Source organism: Poecilia formosa, unplaced genomic scaffold, assembly GCF_000485575.1.
Source record: "Poecilia formosa unplaced genomic scaffold, Poecilia_formosa-5.1.2 Scaffold569, whole genome shotgun sequence".
Classification (NCBI taxonomy): domain Eukaryota; kingdom Metazoa; phylum Chordata; class Actinopteri; order Cyprinodontiformes; family Poeciliidae; genus Poecilia; species Poecilia formosa.
This window is the reverse complement of record NW_006800508.1, coordinates 77,401-99,400: the sequence shown is the minus strand read 5'-3', so window position 1 is coordinate 99,400 and position 22,000 is coordinate 77,401. Positions and strand designations below refer to the sequence as shown.

The 22,000-nt window shown below is 36.3% G+C and overlaps 1 protein-coding gene across 2 annotated transcripts; it reads left to right on the top strand.

Moving 5' to 3' along the window:
* The first annotated feature begins 4,810 nt into the window (after window positions 1-4,810).
* hdgfl3 (HDGF like 3) lies at window positions 4,811-19,175 on the top strand. 2 transcript variants are annotated; one of them, XM_007540860.2, is made up of 6 exons: window positions 4,811-5,141; window positions 6,269-6,345; window positions 9,481-9,619; window positions 9,789-9,950; window positions 13,649-13,780; window positions 16,074-19,175. In XM_007540860.2, the coding sequence occupies exons 1-6, from the start codon at window positions 5,058-5,060 to the stop codon at window positions 16,098-16,100; spliced, it is 621 nt and encodes a 206-aa protein (XP_007540922.1). In that variant the 5' UTR covers window positions 4,811-5,057; the 3' UTR covers window positions 16,101-19,175. The 2 variants fall into 2 exon arrangements, with proteins under 2 accessions (XP_007540922.1, XP_007540921.1); XM_007540859.2 differs by having other exon boundaries at window positions 4,812-5,141; window positions 13,646-13,780.
* The last annotated feature ends 2,825 nt before the right edge of the window (window positions 19,176-22,000 follow it).

Genomic DNA, 22,000 nt, shown 5'->3' with positions numbered 1-22,000 from the left:
TAGCGAGGTATTTGCACATCTTCAGTATCATTGTTTTGAAGGTGTGATCAAAGGCCTTCCAGACCTCAAGGAGCGACGGTTGCGGTTATAAGAATTGCAATACATGTGTAGCAAATGCATACTCTGAGCTTGCAAGGAAATATGGGGTGCTAATAACCCAGAAATATCTTCTTGCAGGTCATACACAAATGGAGTGTGGCAGTATGCATAGTACTATTGAACGAAAAATAGTTGCAGATATCTTCACCCCAAGAGACTATGTCGTTGTACTCCAGACTGCAAGAATCAGGCCATCACCTTACTATGTGAAAGTGCTCAAGCACGATGAGTTCCTGAAGCTGAATGGATCTTACTTCTTCAGCATCAGACCAGGCAAAAAAGCTGGAGACCCGACTGTGCATGACTTGCGGGGTCTTCAGTTTAGCAGTGAAGGCAAGGTCCATTTCAAGCTGTCCTTTTCAGAAGACTTCGTGTGGGAAGAACTGCCACAAAGAGTGCAGGTGCCAATGGGCCAATGGCATGGATAAGTTTGTTTCCATGTGCTCTGCCAATCAAAGAGAGAAAGTTCCAGGACCTCCAGTCAATGAAACCCATCATGCCTGTCGAGTGTCATCATTTCTTTGACAATTTGCCACACTAATAGGCATCAGACAAGAACCCATCAAAGAAGAGCTGGAACGAGAAGTGGAAAAAATGCACATGCCTCCTCAGCATTATGTTTTGTTAGTTTGTGCTGTAAAATTGCCTAGGTCACAAAGGCATGTTCAAAAATTTGCCTGTCATTTAATTCTGTCATGTTCCATGTTTGACTGACCTTGCTGTTTGTATGTCAAAAGACATCTGTTGTTACAACTTTTTTGATTAAAATTGTTCGTAAATCAGTGATTCTTGAGAATGGGGACAAAACAGGTCCTATGGATAAAGCACCAGATTTGAATAAAATATACACAAAATATATTTTTTCAAATATCTGACTAAACTAACCTGGGTCATGTGAGCACAACAATGTATATTTTTCTTGTGTTTGCTGAATATTTTTTTATTTTAAACGTTGTAGTCGGTTGATGATGCCTGTAAAATCCCTTGTCCAGGAGCAGAATTCAACACATTCTAATAGTTTAAAACAATTAAAGAAATACTAAAATTATATATTATGACAATTAAGTATAAGTAGTCATATAAGTAATTATAAAAGTATCGATAAATTGAATTAAAAATAATTTTTAGATATTTTCCAACTCCATTGAAATTTGTCCCTAGTTCTTGTCAACACTGTCAGACATGAAAAGAATGTAAAAAAAAAAAAAAAAGTCATGGCATTATTGGGGGGCACCAGAACTTCTGAGGACCTCATGACGTCGTCTTTTCTCTTCCTTTGCTAAGAGCATAGACATAATATAATGTCTATATAATATAATGTCTTATATTATGTCTATGGCTAAGAGGGCTTGTTAGCTCTGGTTAGCTTATGTTATTCTTTAGTTTTTTCTTCTGTTTTACTCCTAAGTTGCTTGTCACAACTATGATGTGTCAACTCCATAACTGACAATTTTTGACAATGAAATTTTGTGAAATAAAAGCTTAATTTTGGTAAACTGTAAAGATTTCATGGACCTGATGAGCTACAATATGGCCTCCTTCAGAGTAACATCATATAAATAGAGGTAGTTTGGCTTTTTGTCAACTCCGTCAGATGTCAACTCCATCAGAGTTTTTGTGATTCTTTCAGTGAATTTGTTATCAAATCTCACTTAAATGTGTAATTAATTCATTTTAATACATTTTACACAAATTGCATTACTTCACATGTATCAAGTTTTTCATTTTACTCACTAGTTTGTCACCACCTTCAGTTCTGTGTCAACTCCGTCATGCACTGTCAACTCCGTCAGATGGACTTTTGGTTGTTTTTTGTTTTAAATAATATTTATTTTGTTTCTTGAGAAGCATTTGTCTGTAAAATGAGTAATTTTACAGACAAAAAGTCATTAAAAATTATTTTTTATTTATTTTTGTCAGATGGTGATGACAACGTTCTAGGTCAGGTCGATTAAAAATGTAATTTAAAAAAAAAATGTTGCAACTGGGAGCCTGTACCTTAGCATCTTTACATTTCCTAAACATTATTTGTCATATTTGCATACATAAGGTTGAGAAATAATAATAAAACAAAAAATATGGGAAAATTAAAACCCATTTTGTCCCTATTTTCAAGAATCACTGAAATATCATTTATTCAACAAATGGTTCAGTTTTTTGTGTTTCCTGAAGAATTGCAAAAAATGACTTAGGCAATTATTTTAAGGTGACGATATTCTACTTCTTAGATTAATTTTTAGATCATCATGCAGAGACTCCTATTATTACAACCCAGAAAAGGAATTAGACCAGAGGATACTTACTTATACTTATCTAGCAACCCTGAACAGGAGCACCTAGTTTACATACTTTAGATCAACATTAGATTATTTTTCTTCTTTTGCTCTTTCCTATTGTTTTTTTATTTTGTTTGTATTTCCTTTTAATTCCTGTGAAGCACTTTGTATTGCCTTGTTGCTGAAAATGTGCTATATAAATAAAATTGCCTTTACCTTTTACCAATGCAATAACAGCCAGTTTTGCTAGTTTTGATTTCTAAGCCATAACGAGGCAGTTTATCATGATTCAGCCAAAGTAATGAAATGAACAAACTGCGGTCTGATTTTTATTGTTAATGTGTTTCATCCTGTTGAGCAGTGAAAATAAATAAAAGGTGTTACATGTCTTTAGCTTTAAGTATTTACTTACTAGTTGTTTTTTGCTTGTTCATTTACTTCCTGATCCCCATCTGCATTGTGTGATGTTAGTACTACATCTGTAACCCAGCAATGCAGTTGAAGTTCTAGATAGAGCATTAAAAGCATAAAACGATGGAAAGATATTTTAACATTTAAAAGTTACATTTGAGAATGTCATATATTATAATGGCCTTACATAGACAAATGGGTTTAAGATACTTCAACGTGGAAATTCCAGTTATGGATACCTTTATGAATTGTTCACACAGTTGGAAACAAGACAGAATATAACAACCATTGTTGTAGACAGCACAGTAGGCAGCATGAAGGCAGGTAAAGCACTAAGGGCAGATAACCTCCCAATTAACTTAAATATTTAAGACTAAGCTACTTACATGTCTAATAGATGTTATTGTGTAGGTATTTCAAACTAAAAGTTTACCCAAATTCCTAACATATGCATTGATGGTATTGCTCCTACGAAAACTGGAAAAATCCAGACAAATGTGGAATCATAAGACCATTAAGTCTGGTAAATACTGATCTTAAAATCCTACGTGAAGCTGCCAAAAGGAGAATTGATGCCCAGCATAATACAGAGATTATGTATCCATAACATCACATTTAGGAGACTATTTAGATATTTAAACTCTGTTCAAAGTAAAGGTTTCTGGGTAGAATTCAGTGTGATATTCAATAAAATACAATATCAGATATTTGGTTCATACAAGTTGAATCAAGAATTTAGATTCTAATTTAAAAACAATTAGTTATGTCTTATAATGTGAGAGAAAATAATGCAGAAATATCTTTGTTTAACTAGGTGAGGAAAGTTTTCTTGCATAATGTAAAATAATTGTTTGGTTGAAACTTTGGTTACCTCAAGTAATGTAATTTGAGAACTTAATATTACAAGAAATGTAAAAATAATATTAGGTTGTTTTAACTTAACTTTTGAAGGTGGAAAAACATATTGGTTTGTAATTGAACCTAAAAGCACATGTCGCCTTTTATATTTCCTTTTTCCTTAATAAAAGGCAATGTTAGTAATTTTAAAAGGTTATTGTACTTAAAAATGTATTGTTCTTTGCTATTTTGGATTTTATCATCTGCTATTTATGTTTATTGTGTAGGAACTTAACTTTGGAGGTTTTATTAATTAAATGTATTTATTTTTCATATTATGCAAATCCTTGCATTTGCACTCTTCCCCACCCTTTATATTTAAACAATTTACCTCACTTTAATTCTGTTTTTGATTTGATAACTTTGTTCTGATCTGAGTGTATGAAAAGTATTTTATAAAAAAGGCTGATTGATGCAGCATCTCTTTTTACTCTCCAGTCTGATGAAGAGATGGAGGTTAGGCCTGCCTGTCCATGCCTACTGGTAGAAACTCCAGAATCATGAACAGAAAAGCTTGTGGTACCCCGTCCTGTGGCTTGAAATGTCATGGAAAACACATAAAAGTTTTCACAAAGGCTTAATGAATCTATAGCATTTACACACAGTGTTTTTATATGAGTTGACTTTTAAAACCCACATTGCCAATGCTAGTGCTAAATAACTTTCATAGCATCACAGGTGTTCCTCCTTAGTGTTTTATAACACAAACCGAGACAAATTTATTAGCTATCAAGATAGAATAATAACAAATCTAAAAAAGTAGTTTTTTTTTTTCAAACACCAGTACATATAAGTACTATTGTGTACTTATGAAGTTTTACACAAAATGATTTAACTTAAGATTTTTTTTAACAACAATGACCTCTCTGGGTTGCTACCAAATTAAGTGTATATGATTATAAAATCACCTCATGGTAAATAAATAAACAAATAAATGAATAAATAAAAGCTATAACAGGGAATAGAATTTATAACATTGGGGAACTAAAAGAGCAATTTATTATTAAAGATATTTCATCATATTTTGGCAAAAAAAGAAATAAAGTTGTAACAAAAAAAGAACAGCAGGAGAGGAAATTAAATATTTATTTTAACCGGAAATGAACTGTCATTAATATGACACATTTTGCTTTTCTTACTGGATCCGTACTCCAATTTAGGCCATTCTCAATTACATCTACTCTTGACTTTGTGCGTAAGAGAAAAGGTCTGTTATGGGTCCCATTTCCCGCATTTTTTATTTATTTATTTTCATGTAAACTGCAGTCTTCATATAAAAACTTGATGATTCAAAATTTAGACAAGCGTTTAGGGCCCAGTTAGATGTGATCAGGATTATCAAGTTCGCCTAAATCTCAGCGTTTCTTCAGCGACATGGCTCGACCACGACCGCGGGAATACAAGGCAGGGGATCTGGTTTTCGCAAAGATGAAGGGATACCCGCACTGGCCAGCGAGGGTGAGTCTGTGCTGCAGCCGGGCTGAAAGCGCAGAGAGGCGGCAGTGTTTCCACAGAGCGGCCGGCTGACTGCACGGTTCTCAGCAGGATGGACTGTGTTACTGGGGCAGGTTCTCCTGCTGCCGTCAGTCGGTCTGCTGGCATGCTAATGACGGCTGGAGAGGAAAAAGGAACATTTGTCGTCACCATTTTCCCTGCGAATATTTTGGTGAAGACAACATTTTTAGATATTTCAACAAACGAGCGGAGAAAGTGCTTGAATTGTATCCAGTATTCCAGAATATATAAGGCACTTGACCTGTAGTTACCTTAGCCCAGGTAACTACAGGTCTGTTTTAACAATGTTAAACGTTGCACTTAGTCTTTTGGTAAGACCTGCACCCAATTAATGCGCTCATGTGTACTGCAACCGACACGGACGGATCTGTCGTGTCATTTTAGCGACTACTGTTAAGGTTACCTTCAAATAGTAGTTTCCGACTTTCTCGTTTTTTCTTTTATCACACTCAGGCTCTTTCTTAACACGTAAGATCAAACATTTTGTGAACAACGTATCTGTAGAAGATGGATAGCAGGTAACTCTGCTCTCTTTCCCGTTCTTTCTTCGGGAATCTTAGAGGAGAGTATAAGGTTTATGGGTTAAAATGTGATCTAACTAGCGTAAAAGAAAAAGAGAAAAACTCTATCATTTCAACTCAAGTGTAGAAAACTAAAAAAAAAAACAAGAATGCTAACGCTGAACAACTTAATGAAAGCAAATACACAATTACTGTACTGAAAATAATTGTTTGTATGCTTAGGTTTGCTATAAAATGTTTTGAGTTCGTTTTAATTTTTTTTTCTGAAGACATTCTGATTTGAATTTCTTGAAAGAGATATTAGTGATTGAACTCTGGAAACTCTGGTAACCATTAAGTACAGTTTCCACACTTTTCCATATTGTTCTAGCGGGGTACTTTGTATTGTCCTGGTAAATACAGCTGCTTGGAATAACTGTAAAGCTAATTTTTAGAATTTTCATATTAAATAATAAAATATAGTAAAACTGAACTGCACACAGTCTGTGAATAAAATTCTAACTTGTGTAATCTACATTTAGGAATTTTTTCTCTCTTCCTGTCATTCAGATTGATGAGCTTCCAGAAGGAGCAGTCAAACCTCCTGCCAACAAATACCCAATCTTCTTCTTTGGGACCCATGAAACGTATGCGCATTTATTTGTTTGTTTTCAAACAGGAAAACTATTATTATACATAATTTGCTTTATATTTAACTTTCATCCAGTTGTCACATCTATATTTTGACGTTCTACTCATTTGCTATTTCTATATATTTCTTATATTATTCTGTCTTTGTACTATTTTTCACTCACAAGCATACACAAACACAAAAATTTAATATTTATGATTCAGTGTTTAACCTACAAATGCTTACAGACTGAATTAACTTCACCGTCTCAGTACGAAGTAGTTCTCATTCATTAATATATTTTATATGATTAAAAGTTTTTAATAAGATATAGTTCATGATGTCATGCATCAGTTAGCATACTGACTTAATATTTCCTTGAGTTTATTTCTTTCCTATTCTCCTTGCTCTCACAAAAGACTTTTAAATGTGGCCAAAGTATGAAAAGAGCTCTTCTCACTCACATATTTTCATATTATTTAGTTGTCAAATCTAAGCCAGTACATTTTAATTAAAACATGTTTAGCGATTGTACCTCAGGGAATAATTTGTCAGCTGACGGTTCAGTTGAAGTGAACTATGGTGCGGTTTGGTATATGTGAACGCTAAGTGGACCGTAGAACACTCGAAAAGCAAGAAAGGGACTATAACCCCAGGGCATTCTGGGTATTCTATCAAAACAACCATGCAAGTCTAACACTAGAGGGAGAAAAGAATCATGGTCTTTTGCCAACTTTAGACAAAAGAGAAATCCTTTGATTGCTAAATTCTCACACCAATCTCTTTGTGTTTACATTTCACGAAGACGAAAGCTGTGATCCGTGTCTTTTTTTGAGGTTTTTCTGTGGTTTCCTTCAGTGGCTCTTGATACATCTCCACTACGGACAAGGGAGGGAACAGATTGCTGAATGGGGTTAGTCCATTTGTCACAGTGCAGCATGAAAGAGAATTGCACCAGCTGAAAACATTTAACAAATGTTGCAATTTTGGTCCCCAATCAAATCAAGTCTATTTAAGTGTATTAAGTTCTTTTCCTCCATTGATAACAGTTGTACCATTAATATTGAAGTTGTGATAATAGCACAAATAAACTTAACAGAAATGCAGCTCTCATGACTTCCAAGTTTGTTTTACTTTTCGTGTTTTACTGTTTGACTCGCCCCCCTCATTTCTGTAATATTCGGAGCAATAATTGTTGCCCATGTGGGCAGTGGGCATTTGACCATATCCCAGTCATCCTCCACAGAATTTGGTGTGGATTTGATCCTGCTTAAGGGAGTTACAGCTGTTTGAAATATTCTAATCAACACAGTTGATTTAAATTCCAATATAATCCAGTTCAGTTGTTTACAAATTGACAAAAATTATGCATATGTCAGTTAAAGCTAATCGTACGCAAATGACAAGATAACAAAATGTTCCACTATCATAGTCTCTGTTTTGAGTAAGTAATACAAAATGGCAGCTTTGTTCCACAAAAGTCTGTAGGGTTTTCACAATACAGCCCCGGATCCAGAGAAGTTTAGCAGAGGGGACATTGGTTTATTTTGGGGGAGCACAGTAAACAAGCTTTTACTTTAATATAAATATATAAGCAAACCTTTATGTAACCTTTCAAATAAAATAACCATGTTTATTAATACAAAATAAATAAGGATGTATACAGTGGCATGTTTAAAATGTTGAGTAATTATGCTCAAATTTGCATAAACATTAGCTCACATGTTGCAGAAATCTAAAAATCTAATGTTTCCAATCTCTGAAGTCTATTCCTTTAAATGCAAAATTAATCTACTCAATTATTATTATTATTATTATTATTATTATTATTATTATTATTATTAGCAATAATAATAATATTTATTATTAAACTATCAATAATTATTATTAGCAATAATAATATTACTCAAGTAAAAGAAAAAAAGTACAGTGCAGTACTCTTACCATTTTTCCCAAAATGTTGCTCAAGTAAATGTAACCATATTGCCAACTTTTGAACATAGATAACATCAGCAGCTCATACTTGTTAACAAGCTTAACATGATATATTGGTATTATAAAGTCATCATTTAGTTAACATTATCTCTGCATCCAACAGCATTAATCAACTCACTCCGTTAGTTTGGGGGGCAAAAAAACGATCAAACTTCTTTGCCTTTTGCTGGTTTGTTTCCATGCGTAGCAGCAGCAGGTCTCCTTCACTGCTGTACAGGTGTAAAACTGGCTTGAACATCTTAGCGTTCGTGTTGCCTTTAAAGCCATTTCGGAAAAACACAACATGTTACAACATGTTAGTAAATTAAACAGTTATGGTTGTCACGGCTGAAAGAAGTGCAGAGGACAGAGGGCACAGATATGGGAAGGGTGAGAGTCCCTACTATATCAAATCAAGATAGGAATAACAGAAAGTTGGCCATACTGAGGTAAAAATAATTTTAAAAAATAGCTTCCAGTCTTTTGGGGGGAGGGGGGTATGGCTCACTCTGTGGGGCGAACAATGCCCACCCATGCCACCGGGCCTGTCACAATGGCTCCAAGATGCTTTTTTCTGTCATTACTGGATTTCATAATCTTCAGTCAAAGCACGGCTTTGGGCTGATTGCTTCAATGCTTCTAGGAGGTGTGGAGGAATTAGGCCTCATCCACCAAATCTTTGACTGAATGAATCTCTTTTTGGAGCTGGATTAGATGAGCTCTATCCTATTCAATTAGAACAAAACATATGCCACAGTGGTGACTTCAGACTTTTTTATACTTTTCTACAAGTATAAAAAATTTCATACCTTTTTGATAACATTAGGTAAACAAGGGGGAGTACTGAAAGTTTCACGGGACACTGCATTGCGACTGCACCTTTAAGGGTACATGAAGAAGGTAAATGTTATAAATGTTTCTTTGTTCATATCTTAAGCTGAACCATAAACACACTTCTGTTTAGTGATGCTAAGTAGACCTGCACTCAGCACAAGTTCATTTTTTAAATAAATATTAGCATTGCTAATTTTAACATTCTCCCAAAATTAAATACCACCCATTAAGGCAATCATTTGAACACCACACTAATTACTTGTACATACATATACATTTACTCAATACTTGCTTGAGAGCAAAAGAATACTTTCAAGCATATTTTATTCATTTTCCCTTTTAGTGCATTCTTAGGTTCAAAGGATCTTCTGCCCTACAAAGACTATAAAGACAAATTTGGCAAGTCAAACAAGAGAAAAGGCTTCAATGAAGGCTTGTGGGAGATTGAAAACAACCCTGGAGTCAAGTTCACAGGTTATCAGGTCAGTTGGCAGCTCGCATCGTCTTTGGTTCAAAGGAAAGTCAGAATAACTACATAAGGGGGTTGCAAAACAGAGCATGTTTAATGGTACAAATAAAGAACTGTTCAAAGCAGAGCCCGTTTTTGTAAGAAAGGCAAACCTGTCTTAACCTATACTGTCTGACGTATAGGCCATGCAGCAGCAGAGCTCATCAGAAACAGAAGAGGGAGGAAACACTGCCGATGGCAGCAGTGAGGGTGATGACGGTGACTCTGTTCAGGAAGAAGATAGCAAGAAAAAGTTAAAGGAAGACAAGACTGGATCCAAAAGGAAAAAAATACCCTCTTCTAAGGTATGATGTGACAATAAGATGCAGGTTGTAAATTAAATGGAAGTCGACTTTATAGCTATGACCGGACACCATATTTAACACTTGTGTTATTTTAGGGGATAATTCAAAAAGTGTAGTACAGAGTGCCTGAATGTTAAAATTGACCTTTTACTATGCCTTTGCTTGTGCAGGTATAGTAAGTATACCTGCATTTGGTTATTATAGTGTTCATAATTCTTCTGGATGTTTTGTTTGTAGTTTAATATCAAAGGAGGATTTTGGGGAATTTATTATATAAAATATATGAAGAGACACCAACACTCTAGATCAGAAATCCCCAGTCCAGTAATGAATAAGGCCTGTTGTATTTTCATTTAGCTTGGTTTTGATTTTCACAAACTTCCTTTTGTGTTGAAATATGAAATGTTTCAGATCAATAACTACAAGTATGGGCTGTTCCTAAACATATTGAAAAGCCTGCAGTTTGGTGTGGAGTTGAATGTTTGACTTGTCCCGAACTCAACATTTGACCTTGCCTAAATCTGTAACATCTGACATGTTTAGATGAAAGATGAAACTTATATCTGTGAAGTGGGTAACTGCTCCCATTCCTGCTGTAGAGTGATTTCATGACCTCCAAGGTTTCCCCCAGAAAACTTGTTAAGCCTGGTGGTCGGGGCACTGAGGCGGTCTACTGGGGTTTTGTATTAAAAGAAAATATTACTGGAAGACATTGCCGACAATACTTAAACCAACAACTATAGAATCTTAAAAACAACAAATTAATAAAATAAATATCAATTATTTGCACTTCTGTTAAATCCAAATTAATTCATCAGTTAGTGAATCTGAAAACATGATGTAATGCTGATCACATTTAAAACCGGCTCAAGGCATAAATGAACTAAGAGAATATCAGTGGTGCTAAATTTGATTTAATGGTTTCAGCATAGATAAATTAAAATATTTTAAATTGTTTAACATTTAAATTTAAGATTTTAAGGAGCTGGCAAGTTTACTTTGTAAAAGTTCAAAGAACAATATCCATAGTTAGATTGTTCTGTTACCATCGTTACAATTTGATACTATGAATTTAATCTTTGAGTTGTAGTTGTTCATTAATGCATCTTAGTAAACTTAGTAAGACTTCAAATAGACAAAGCAATTGATATGCATTGTATTGCTACAAAAATAAAGCAAAATCAAAACAATAAATAAGTCATGCAACATGCTGGCTTTCACCCGTGGAGGTGAGTGCGAAAGCTCCTTCACGTGTTGAACCCCTGGTCCACTAACGCACCGGCTAACCGGGAACTCAAACTTTATTTATAACCGCAGACAGAATTAGCATGCTGACATATAAACGCACACGACACATATAATGCTTTGTTCACAAAGAAATATTCTCACTGCACGCTCGCATTGAGCTGCGCGAGCAGAGCAAACGCGATGGATTTAAACTTGATTCCTAACTTGATGAATTCTACAAAGACATCCTCTTCCTCACAGGCGGGGTTTCATATAAATGTCCATATAGGGGAGCCACGTAAAGCATGGCAGCCCGCCAGGCCTATAATAGGAGGAAACTGACCTCAGTTATTACAGTTTGGAAAGTGAACTGCACCAAGTGAAGAAATGTAAATACTGTAAATGTGCTGAGAGCATCAACTCAAATGACTGAAAAGCAATTTACTGTATGGCATGTGAGTTGTATAGAACATTGATAGCCTCTGACTGTGTACATTTCTGAGAAATATATTAATTTGGCACAAAGGGTTCTATAAAAATTTAAGACACTTTAATCCTGCGCCACTGCCATGCCCAGTCATTTAAAAAAAATTAATAAAATGTTACTATTTACATTTTCCAAAATGTAGAAATGATACAGTATTTATTTTTGGTGTCTTCATTTTTTGTCTTCATTGCCACTAAGTTATTACTTAGTGTAATAAAGAATGTTGTATTCTTTACTACAGTCTGTCTTTGTTAGGATTTAGGGCCAAAAGTAAAAAACCTGCTATTTCTGCTGTAAATGGAAGCAGTCACTCACATTCATCTCCCTACTTAGCAACAACAGTTGCCTAGCAACTGGTCTCCATTGTGCAGAGCACATGTGGTGCATTTGAAGGAATGTGATGCTTTTTAGGAGCACTGCTCTCATCATATAATAAAATTTGAGTACAACTTTTTTCCCTTCACAGATAAAATAATTTGAAAACGATTTACTCACATTGTTTTTGTCTGATTAAAATTAGTATTGTCATTAAAGCATGAATATAGCACACTGTATGTGGGGAATGATTTAGTTCTACAAATGGTTGCCTTTCTCAGTTTTCGCCATGGTTTTTGGCCTTCATTAACTGGATGTCCCTATGAATTTTAACTTAGTGCCTTGCTGTAAGAGCTGAGCTGTGACCTTTCACTGCTTGGTTAGAAAATGCATTTGCTGTTTTTAAGTTTTCATGACAAGAAAAAATGAAGAATGTTTCACATAAAATTTGAGTTTAGCTCAAGTTTCTGAACAAGAGGGAAGTCAGATTTCCAGACTGATATGACAAGATCTAAACAGTGTAAATAAGCAATAAGGAAATCTACAAAACAGACACATGAATATCTGAACTTTCACTGCTCTGTGTGGCAGCTGGGAAACACACTCAGGCCATAGTCCCTAAGAAACACTGGCCTAGAATGTAGACAATAAAGTTAGCTGCAATTTGTCTTCTGCATTTTATATGCAGATACATTGATAATAAAGTCAAATTACTTTGTAAATAGAAAAAACTTGCTAAAAATGGAAAATTGGATCTGTTTATGTTCAGGTTCTATCAAGTTCACACTGCAGCCTGAAGTGACCCAATTCCGATTTTTTTGACGTAATGTGACCTGTATCCGATCTTTTCATGGCAGTGTGAACAGCACAGGTCGGATTCTTTTTCGAATGTGGGCAGGATCAATGCAGCAGCTATCAGAAGATTTTGGAGCACTTCATGCTTCCATCTGCTGAAAAGTTTTATGGAGATGAAAATTTAATTTGGTCTGGAATCGGCCCTTCTCCACAATCTTCCTCAGGGTCCGGTCACCTCTTCTCGTTGTGCAGCGTTTTCTGCCACACTTTTTCCTTCCTACTGACTTCCCACTGAGGTGCCTTGATATAACTCTCTGCAAACAGCCGATTCGTTCAGAAATTTCTTTCTGTTTCTCACCCTCTTGCTTGAGGATGTCAGTGATGGCCTTCTGGACAGCAGTCAGGTCAGCAGTCTGACCCATGATTCCGGTTTTGAGTAATGAACCAGGCTGGGAGTTTTTAAAGGCCTCAGGAATCTTTTTCAGGTGTTTAGAGTTACTTTGTTGATTCAGATGATTATTTTTATTGCTCGTTCAGAGAACCTTTTCATAATATTCTAATTTTTTGAGACAGGGATTTTGGGTTTTCATGAGCTGTTTGCCAAAATCATCAAAATTAAAACAATAAAAGACCTGAAATATTTCAGTTGGTGTGCAATGAATCTAAAATATATGACAATTTAATTTTTATCCTGACATTATGGAAAATAATGAACTTTATCACAATATTCTAATTTTATGACCAGCACCTGTTTATGATTGAATGATTCTTGTATATAAGAAGATGATTTAAAGTCACCGACATTCCAACTGAGGATGACTTTATGTTGAGAAACACGCCGGGTAGATCATGATGTGCTTGTCTTTCACAGCAGTCCTCAAAACTGTCAAGGGTCTCATCTGAAGAGGATGACCAGGAAAGGGATGGCAAAGATGAAGACCAAAAGAGTGACTCAGAGGGAGGAGACCACGACAGCAACTTTATCCAAAAGACTACCGACGCTAAGGTGGGGGTCCTTATGATTATCACTTTTTAAAAACATTTTAGTCTTTTTTAAACAAAGCATCAATCTAATCACCTGCAAATATTTGAGCTGCCAGTAGCCCTTTTTAAAAGCTCTTTTCAATCTTTGATCGGCATGTGTTTTCAACTTCTTGGAAACTGGCTGAAAGTGATGATGAGACAGAATGGCAGGTTAACCTGGTCCACTGCTGGTATGTGCTTCATTTTGGAATAGTCACAAAACTGTAATGTCCATGTAGTGACCGGATAGGCTCAGATTACAAATATTTAAGTCAGTTCTATAAAAGTCAATGACAGCAAGTCCTCGTAAGAAGCAAAGAGGAGCTCCTTTAGATTCACAGTCCTGCTCCATGTCCTGCTAGCACACCCAGATCAGTTACCTTGGTTTTATCCAAATGTCCATCACAATGTTTTTTTTTTTTCTGTTTTATATAATAATTTTTTTGGCACTAGTGGCCTTTACTTGACAGGAATGTGACAGGAGAAAGAGGAACAGACATGTGGCAAAGGAACCACGGATGGAATTCAAACTCAGGACGGCCTTATTCGGGTCTTTAGCCTCTGTATTCAGGGCGCCCGCTCTAACCGCATTGGTTTTAAAAGCGAAATTATAATGCACTGTTTTGAACTAAGTAAACCTCTGCGGGGGAGAAGCTTTTATTTTCAAAATAGGAGATTCAATTAATATGCATTGTGTAATATTAATGCATTGAGTGCTTCAGATTAACCACATCCCTTAACTACTACTGCTTTGTTTGTAAAGCACTTTAAAATAATACTAGCTGCAACAAAGTGCTGTACAGATAAAAATAAATAAACATTCAAAATATGGAAAGGACGAAAGACAATAATAGAAACAATAAAATGCAATAACAGAGGTAAAAGTAAAAGTCTCAACATGTGCTAAAACTGCACAGTGGCGCAGTTGGTAGAGCTGTCGCCTTGCAGCAAGAAGGTTCTGGGTTTGCTTCCCAGCCCCAGACATGGAAGTTTGTATGTTCTCCCTGTGCATGTGTGGGTTTTCTCCGAGTACTCCGGTTTCCTCCCACAGTCCAAAAACATGACATGACTGTCAGGTTAATTGGCCTCTCCAAATTGCCCCTAGGTGTGTGTGTGCATGGTTGTTTGTTTGTCCTGTGTGTCTCTGTGTTGCCCTGCGACAGACTGGCAACCTGTCCAGGGTGACCCTGCTTCTCGCCCGGAAAGTTAGCTGGAGATAGGCACCAGAAACCCTCCCGACCCCACTAAAGGACAAGGGTGTAAAGAAAATGGATGTGTTAAAAGCCAAAAAATAAAAATGTGACTTAAGAGGAGGTTTAAAAGTGAACAATAAGGAACACTTCTAATATATAGCCACAAATTGTTCCATAATTTGGAAGCAGCAACACTAAAAGCTCTGTCTCCTCTGAGCTTCAAGTGTTTGCATCCCCCATTTTTTCAAAATATCAGGAAGTGTTTGTGGCAAAGTAAAATGAGTTTTACTTTGCTAGACTGAAGACAGAATTGGCTTTTCGCATTATAAAGATTTTAGATCCCTAAACTAGGATCTGAAGGTCTGTTGGACTAGACCAGGGAACCAGGGGTCCTCAACTTCAGGCCTCCAGGGCTGATGTCTTTGCTTCAACACCTGAGTCAAATAATGAGGTCATCAGCAGGACCCCAGAGAACTTGGCTATATACTGAGGAAGTAATTCAGTTATTTGATTTAAGTGTTGGACCAGGGACACATCTAAAAGTTGAGGACACTGACCTAAATATTTAGGACTCATTGTCGTACAAAGACTCTCTGTTTCACTCACTAAGGCACACACAATTTCCCAATGACAACATTACAATTATTGTTGGTAAAAATCAAAGGTAAGGGAATTTGTGTTATGGACTTGGACTCCAAACAGGACAAATGTGTTAAAGGGAATTTTGTTTCTCTCCACTGATCCTACATGCATGCTCGGTGTAAGCTGCAAAGTCAATGCATGCAGCTACATGCTCCTCCAGGAGGAGACAGTGCTGCATGTCAGTGACTTGATGGAATCTACTGGGTTTCTTTAGGTGGAAACGTTTTACTCAATTTGAATAATAAACTCTTTCATGCATTGTTTGATTACTAGGATCAACTAGAATGTATGTATGATTTGATTGATTTGACTTTTTATTTAGGTAAAGTGTTTTGACATGACATGTTGTGAAAACTAGTTATATAAATAAAGTCAATGGAATTGAATTAAATTGAACTTTTTCATTTTATTGATTTTAAATACTTAATTTTGTCCATGCAGAACCAGTTGCTTATGGAAGAGCACTGAAGGAGAGAACATGCCAGGAGGATCCCTCTTTTTAGCGATGATGTTGGAGAATTGAATCAAGTACCTGGTTTGTCATGTTCAGCCATCAGTGACTGCAATCATCACCTCCATCTCTGTGGTGGACTCTCATTTTGTGTATGTGAGAAATTTGGACCCTAAGAGCTTCCAGAATCCAACCTGAGGAGAAAATGAGGGCAAAACTGGGCTTTCATTTGTCAGCACTAATAACATAGCTGTCAGAATTAAAATAAAGGCTTTTATTTTTTTCAACATGATATCTTGGAATACTATTGTTTATATTATTATGGTTGATTTATACATTTACACAATTACATCTAATCTAGTCTTTGTGTTCACTAAGCCTTTCTTCAAATAAACAACCCAGAATAGAGAAGAACTGCCACTGATTAAAAACAAATCAAAAGACATCAATAAAGTGTACCAGCTTAAGAACAAGGTATGATTTTACATTACTCACTGAGGAGTTCCATCTGGGACACCTTTTGTCATACTCTTTTTGGGTGGGTTTGGTTTTTTGGGAAGTGTTATGTGATCAGATACCTCAACGCTCAGCTGCCTCCCCACTCTAAAGCTTCCAGACTAAAAGATTCTGACTTATCACAACATTATTTTGTTTAACTTGCAGTTGAATGGAGTCCAGGATGATTTTGCAGTTTTATGAAGACAAACAATCTGAAACAGTAAGCAATTTGAGGAAGCAGCCAAATAGCTTACTGGACAATTGTAATGTTGTGTTCACATCAAACGCAAATGGAGGTGCGTCGAGGGCCCGTTGTAGTGCGTTTGACGCATCTAGTGCAGTGTTATTTGAACCATTTGGAGAGTTTTGAGCGTTTGACATGCTAAGAGTGTCCAGTGCATTGGACAAATAGGCCATCAAGGAAAACAACAGCTAGAGATTTTGACACGCCTCCACATAGACTTTGAATGTAAACCAGATGTGCAATTGCTAGATGAGACCAAAATCTCAACAATCTCCATTCAAAGTGCAAAGTGCACAGATGCACTTGAAGCGTCAGACTCGTTTGGTGTGAACACACCATAACTTCTATCTCAATTTGGGAATCTTCCAGTTTACATTTGATTGTCGTCTCTGTGATTGACTGTGATTGCATAAACACGTCACGTTTGCCATATGGAGCTGCCCCTCAATGTATCCTACTCCTTCCTCTCTTTGCAGCCCATAAATACTTTTCTAGATTCACCCCTAGTGTAGTGTTGCTGATTTTAATGAGCAGATGGATTGCTATGACTGTTCTTTGCTCATCTACACGACAAATTCAGTTTAGCAACAGAATGTACAAATATAGTCTTTGAGAATGGACAGCACTACAAGAAATAGGAGGTTTCAGTTTGAGAATGGATCACTTCGCCAGCTTCTGAACAGCCAGTTTTCTCTTTGTGTTAGCTGCTTCAGCAAACCATTATCCATTTTGGATAAAATGTTCTTAAAGCTGTGATTATTCCACTATGTCTTCTTTAGGCCAGGCTTTCAAATTAAACACGTAAAGCACCCTTTTGAGAGTGTTGTGAACAGGTGTGAAGCTTAAAATGTACTAGTACATGAATGTTTGCTGAAATTAGCAGGTTATTTTCCTGTAGCTTGGTTCTCCTGACTGCTCAGGCCAGAGTAGGGTCAGTTGGGAGCTCAGTAAAAAAGATGGACTCCATGCCAGGCTTTTGACTCTGCCTTATAGATTCAGGTGAAACTATAGATGCTCTGGGCCCAAAGGTAGACATGTCCCCAGGCTTACTGTTTGTCTGTCCTCATCCCAACTCTAGCATGCAGTTCAAGAAAGAGGCCTAGTCAATTATTTGTCTCTACACCCAAGTCAGTGTTTTTCCCCCCTACACTGATGGGTGTACCCACTTTTAGATAGGAGGCGAAGTTTGAGGACTGTTTTGGCCGAATGATTGAGGCTTTGACCCTTTGGATTTAAAGGACTGAACTACCTCGTCTCATACTCAGCTTCTACAGAGTTCTGCTAATGGCCTAATTTTATGATCAAGGTGTGTTGACAGAAACACTAAAACTAAATAAAACAGTTTATAAGCGAGATGTAAATGAATTTTACTTAAAAAAAAACAAACAAAACAAATAATACTATCATTGTCAGATGCTTTAAAAATATGTGTGATGATTTAGGACAACATTATGAAATATAATGATTTCGTATTGGTTTCTAAAATATTTTATTATTATGCTGTACCTCAGCATTCCAACTTTTGTCCGGAGCTTCAACTCCCAACCTCTTTTGAAAAATATCTTAATATGGCTCCAGAAAAGCCATGACCATGTTTAAGTTTGTATGTTTTTATTGTCTTTATACATTTTAAGTTGTACTGTGTTTGCTTGTTGTTTTTCTTGCTGTTGCTCTTTCTCTTTCATACCAACTAGCCAGTTGGAGTAAAGATGTAAGCTAGCCATTTGGTTATAATTTCCCATACGTACATGCTATTAGTCCCATTTTTAAGATAAATTAAAGTAAATCTTTCCCAGACTTAATGTTTGCCTCTCCCACACTGACTGCAGTATTCTACTGAGGGTGTAGGGAAATGTTGATGGATTCACAGGCTCACTACTTCCCCAAATTCCTATGACTTCACCATGAATTAAATGTTTAACTCTGTACATTCAGACTGCAGAGTGCTGTTGAAGGCAGAGTCAAATATGGGCGAGTTAGACATTTGACCTCGACCTTCAACATTTGCTTCTCTTGAAATTTTCACTTACATTTACTACATCCTGCTACCAGCAGTAGTGGTAAGCCTTTACATCTTCCCACATTTGACTGTTGTAGATACAGAGAATAAAAACTGAAAGAACTTGATTGAAAAGATTTATTTAAAAGCCAACATTTGGACATTTTTACAAAGTGGTAAGTTTGCCACCTCTTAAAAATGTCCAAATGTTGGCTTTTAAATAAATCTTTTGATGTTGGTCAGTAAATTATTTGACTTATCTAATGTCAAATGATCCTACAACAAAAGTATCAATGCTTCGGTTTGAATAATATAATTTCTTTTTCAGTTTTAGTTTGTAGAAAATATTGTTGGAAAAAGAATGAGTGAAAGGACTGCACGTCGTACAGACAGCAGGTTAGGTTTCACCTTGTGTTACTCCAGCTAACTCAAAAACCACATTTGAAATACTGAAGCTTCATATAAGCTTTGTTTTTCCATCATATGCTTCCAAAGTTTTTTTTAACTATAATGTTGCCGCACTACGTGATGTAGTATGGCGACATTACATTAGGTAGTGTATCATAGTTATATCTGTTTCAAATTATGAATGTGAAAATTAGTTTCCATAGAAACTTTGTACCAAAATTGTTAGACTGTGGATTGAAAATTATGTTTAAAAAGTGGCTTATTAGAAGGTAGTTTGTGAAATGTTTGTTACAAACGTACATTATTGCTGCAATAACATGAGGAAACCATAAAATTATGTCTCATACTTCAACCAAGCAAAACAGCCAGATGAAGTTGTGCATATTTTTCCTTATAATTCATAACCACACATTATGTATAGCCATCAAACTATTTATACTGGTGTGCGTACCTACTTGTATATTCATTATATCTGCTGTGTCTGAAATTGTTTTTCAGGATTGCCAACTTGCCCCACCCCTCACAGTTTCTCACACACACGCACACCCACACACATGCGCACGCACGCACACACGCAGGTATGCATACAAACACACGCATATATATACACATATGTATATATATATATATATATATATATATATATTCTAAAGTCCAATCACACACTATATTGCCAAAAGTACTTGCCCCTCTCCCCCACATACATGTCAGCTTGAGGTACATTCCAGTCTTAATTCACAAAATTTGCCATGATGTTGTTCCAAATGTCTCTTCAACCTATTTTGGGAGTTTTTGACCATTCTTCCACAGGCACATTTGTTAGATCAGAAACCAATGCTGAGTGAGAAGAACTGCGTCAAAGTGTCTCTTTAATTCATCCCAAAGGTTTTGAGGTCAGGTCTGCCAAGCAATGATCCCCTCTATTACTCTTCACTCAGTTCAGACAGGCAAATACCTTTCTCCTTGCAACTGTCAACTCCAGACTTGCAAACTAGATTGTCAGATAGAGGTATGATGTATCACTACAGAAAACACTTTTCTAGGGTTCTAGAGTCCAAATAGAGTCCACAACTTCAATAGAAATCGTTTCTCAATAGCAGAAGGTCCAGACCCTCTGGACAAAGCGATGCCCCCTAACAAGGGCCGGTTAACTGAGCTTCTGAGGGCAGAAACGTTTGGTAAAGTAGTCAGCAGGTCTGGATCATGGATTCTATACATCTGTTGCAGTAGAAGTAATTGGAGCACTTGAATTCAGTGATGTGGCCCAGTATTTTTGGCAGTACAGTGTTTATGTTGATGTATTGATCATTTCCATTTATTGAGCTTAACAGAATTGTTGATAAGAATCCTTATGTGTGACTGTATTCTGTAACCATCTGACATCATATGTCAAACTTCCTGCTATTTAATCAGAAAAAGATGAATGAGAAAAATAAACAATATAGAGTTCACAACTGGGCTACATATTGTAAGCCCTTATTAACAGTGTCTGTATATTTTACCTTTGATGTAGAATATAGGCCTAGCATTTTACTTGAAAAACTCTACTACATCTTTTTAATGAAAAATTAATACTGTATGTGTTGCCCAGTGTCTATAAAATAGGTCACATGATATTTCAAATCATTCTGTAGTGACATGGTGTTGTACTTAACATCTATTCATTTTAGTCTGCTGCTCTCAAAGAGGAAAATGGAGATTTTCTACAGTATCTAAAGCTGTTACTAACCTTGATCACAGTTCAGACTTCAAAGATGCTTTTTCTTTAAAACATTGCGAACATGCTATGTCATTATTTAAACTGAAATCTTGAAACTCATGAGTTGTCAACTAAATCCTGCAGCTTTTAGACTATTTATTTTTTAAATAATAGGTAATGCACTTCCTGTATGTTTTTAATAATATTTCTATGGTTGTGTTTGGAACATATATCCATTATAAAAATTTGTAATTTAATGTAAATTGATTTTGCTGTGTGTGGGAGACACTTTTTTGTTTTTGCTAAATAAACACATTGGGATCCATATTTATGCTGCAGTTGTCATTAAACACCTCCAGATACACTTTCTCATGTTGAATGAAAAAAATATTTAAGTAGCTTTCCTCCAAGTAGACTTGATGCAGTATTTATACGATGTGATACGTTTCACCTTTAATCAGTCGGTGAAATGTGGCGTTCAAGTGACCGTTGCTGAGCTGCAGGTTTCCACCAGAGGGCGGAGTTAAGCATAGAGCTGCCGTTCCCACTAAATCAGTGGTTCTTAACCTTTTTTGAGGTACCGAACCCACCAGTTTCATATGCGCATTCACTGAACCCTTCTGTAGTGATAAATAAAATGAATCAAAGATGCAATGAGAAAATTAGTTTCTGTCATTTAATTCATGTGGATTTGACATAAAGCTCAAAGTTTTATTTTATGTCTCCTGGTGGGTCGTGCTCGGAACACCAGAGAGGCGTCCAGGAGGCATCCTGACCAGATGCTCCTCTCGACATGAAGGAGCAGTGGCTCTACTCTGAGTCCCTCCTGGATATCTCAACTTCTCACCCTATCTCTCAGGGAGAGCCCAGCGACTCTATGGGGAAAACTAATTTTGGCCACTTGTATCCGTGACCTCGTTTTTTCAGACATGACCCAAAGCTGAGTGTAGGAACGTATCGACCTGCAAATCAAGAGCTTGGCTTTTTGAATCAGCTCTCTCTTCACCACGACAGATCGGTACAGTGCCCGCTTCACTGCAGACACTGCGCCAAGCCGCCTGTTGATCTT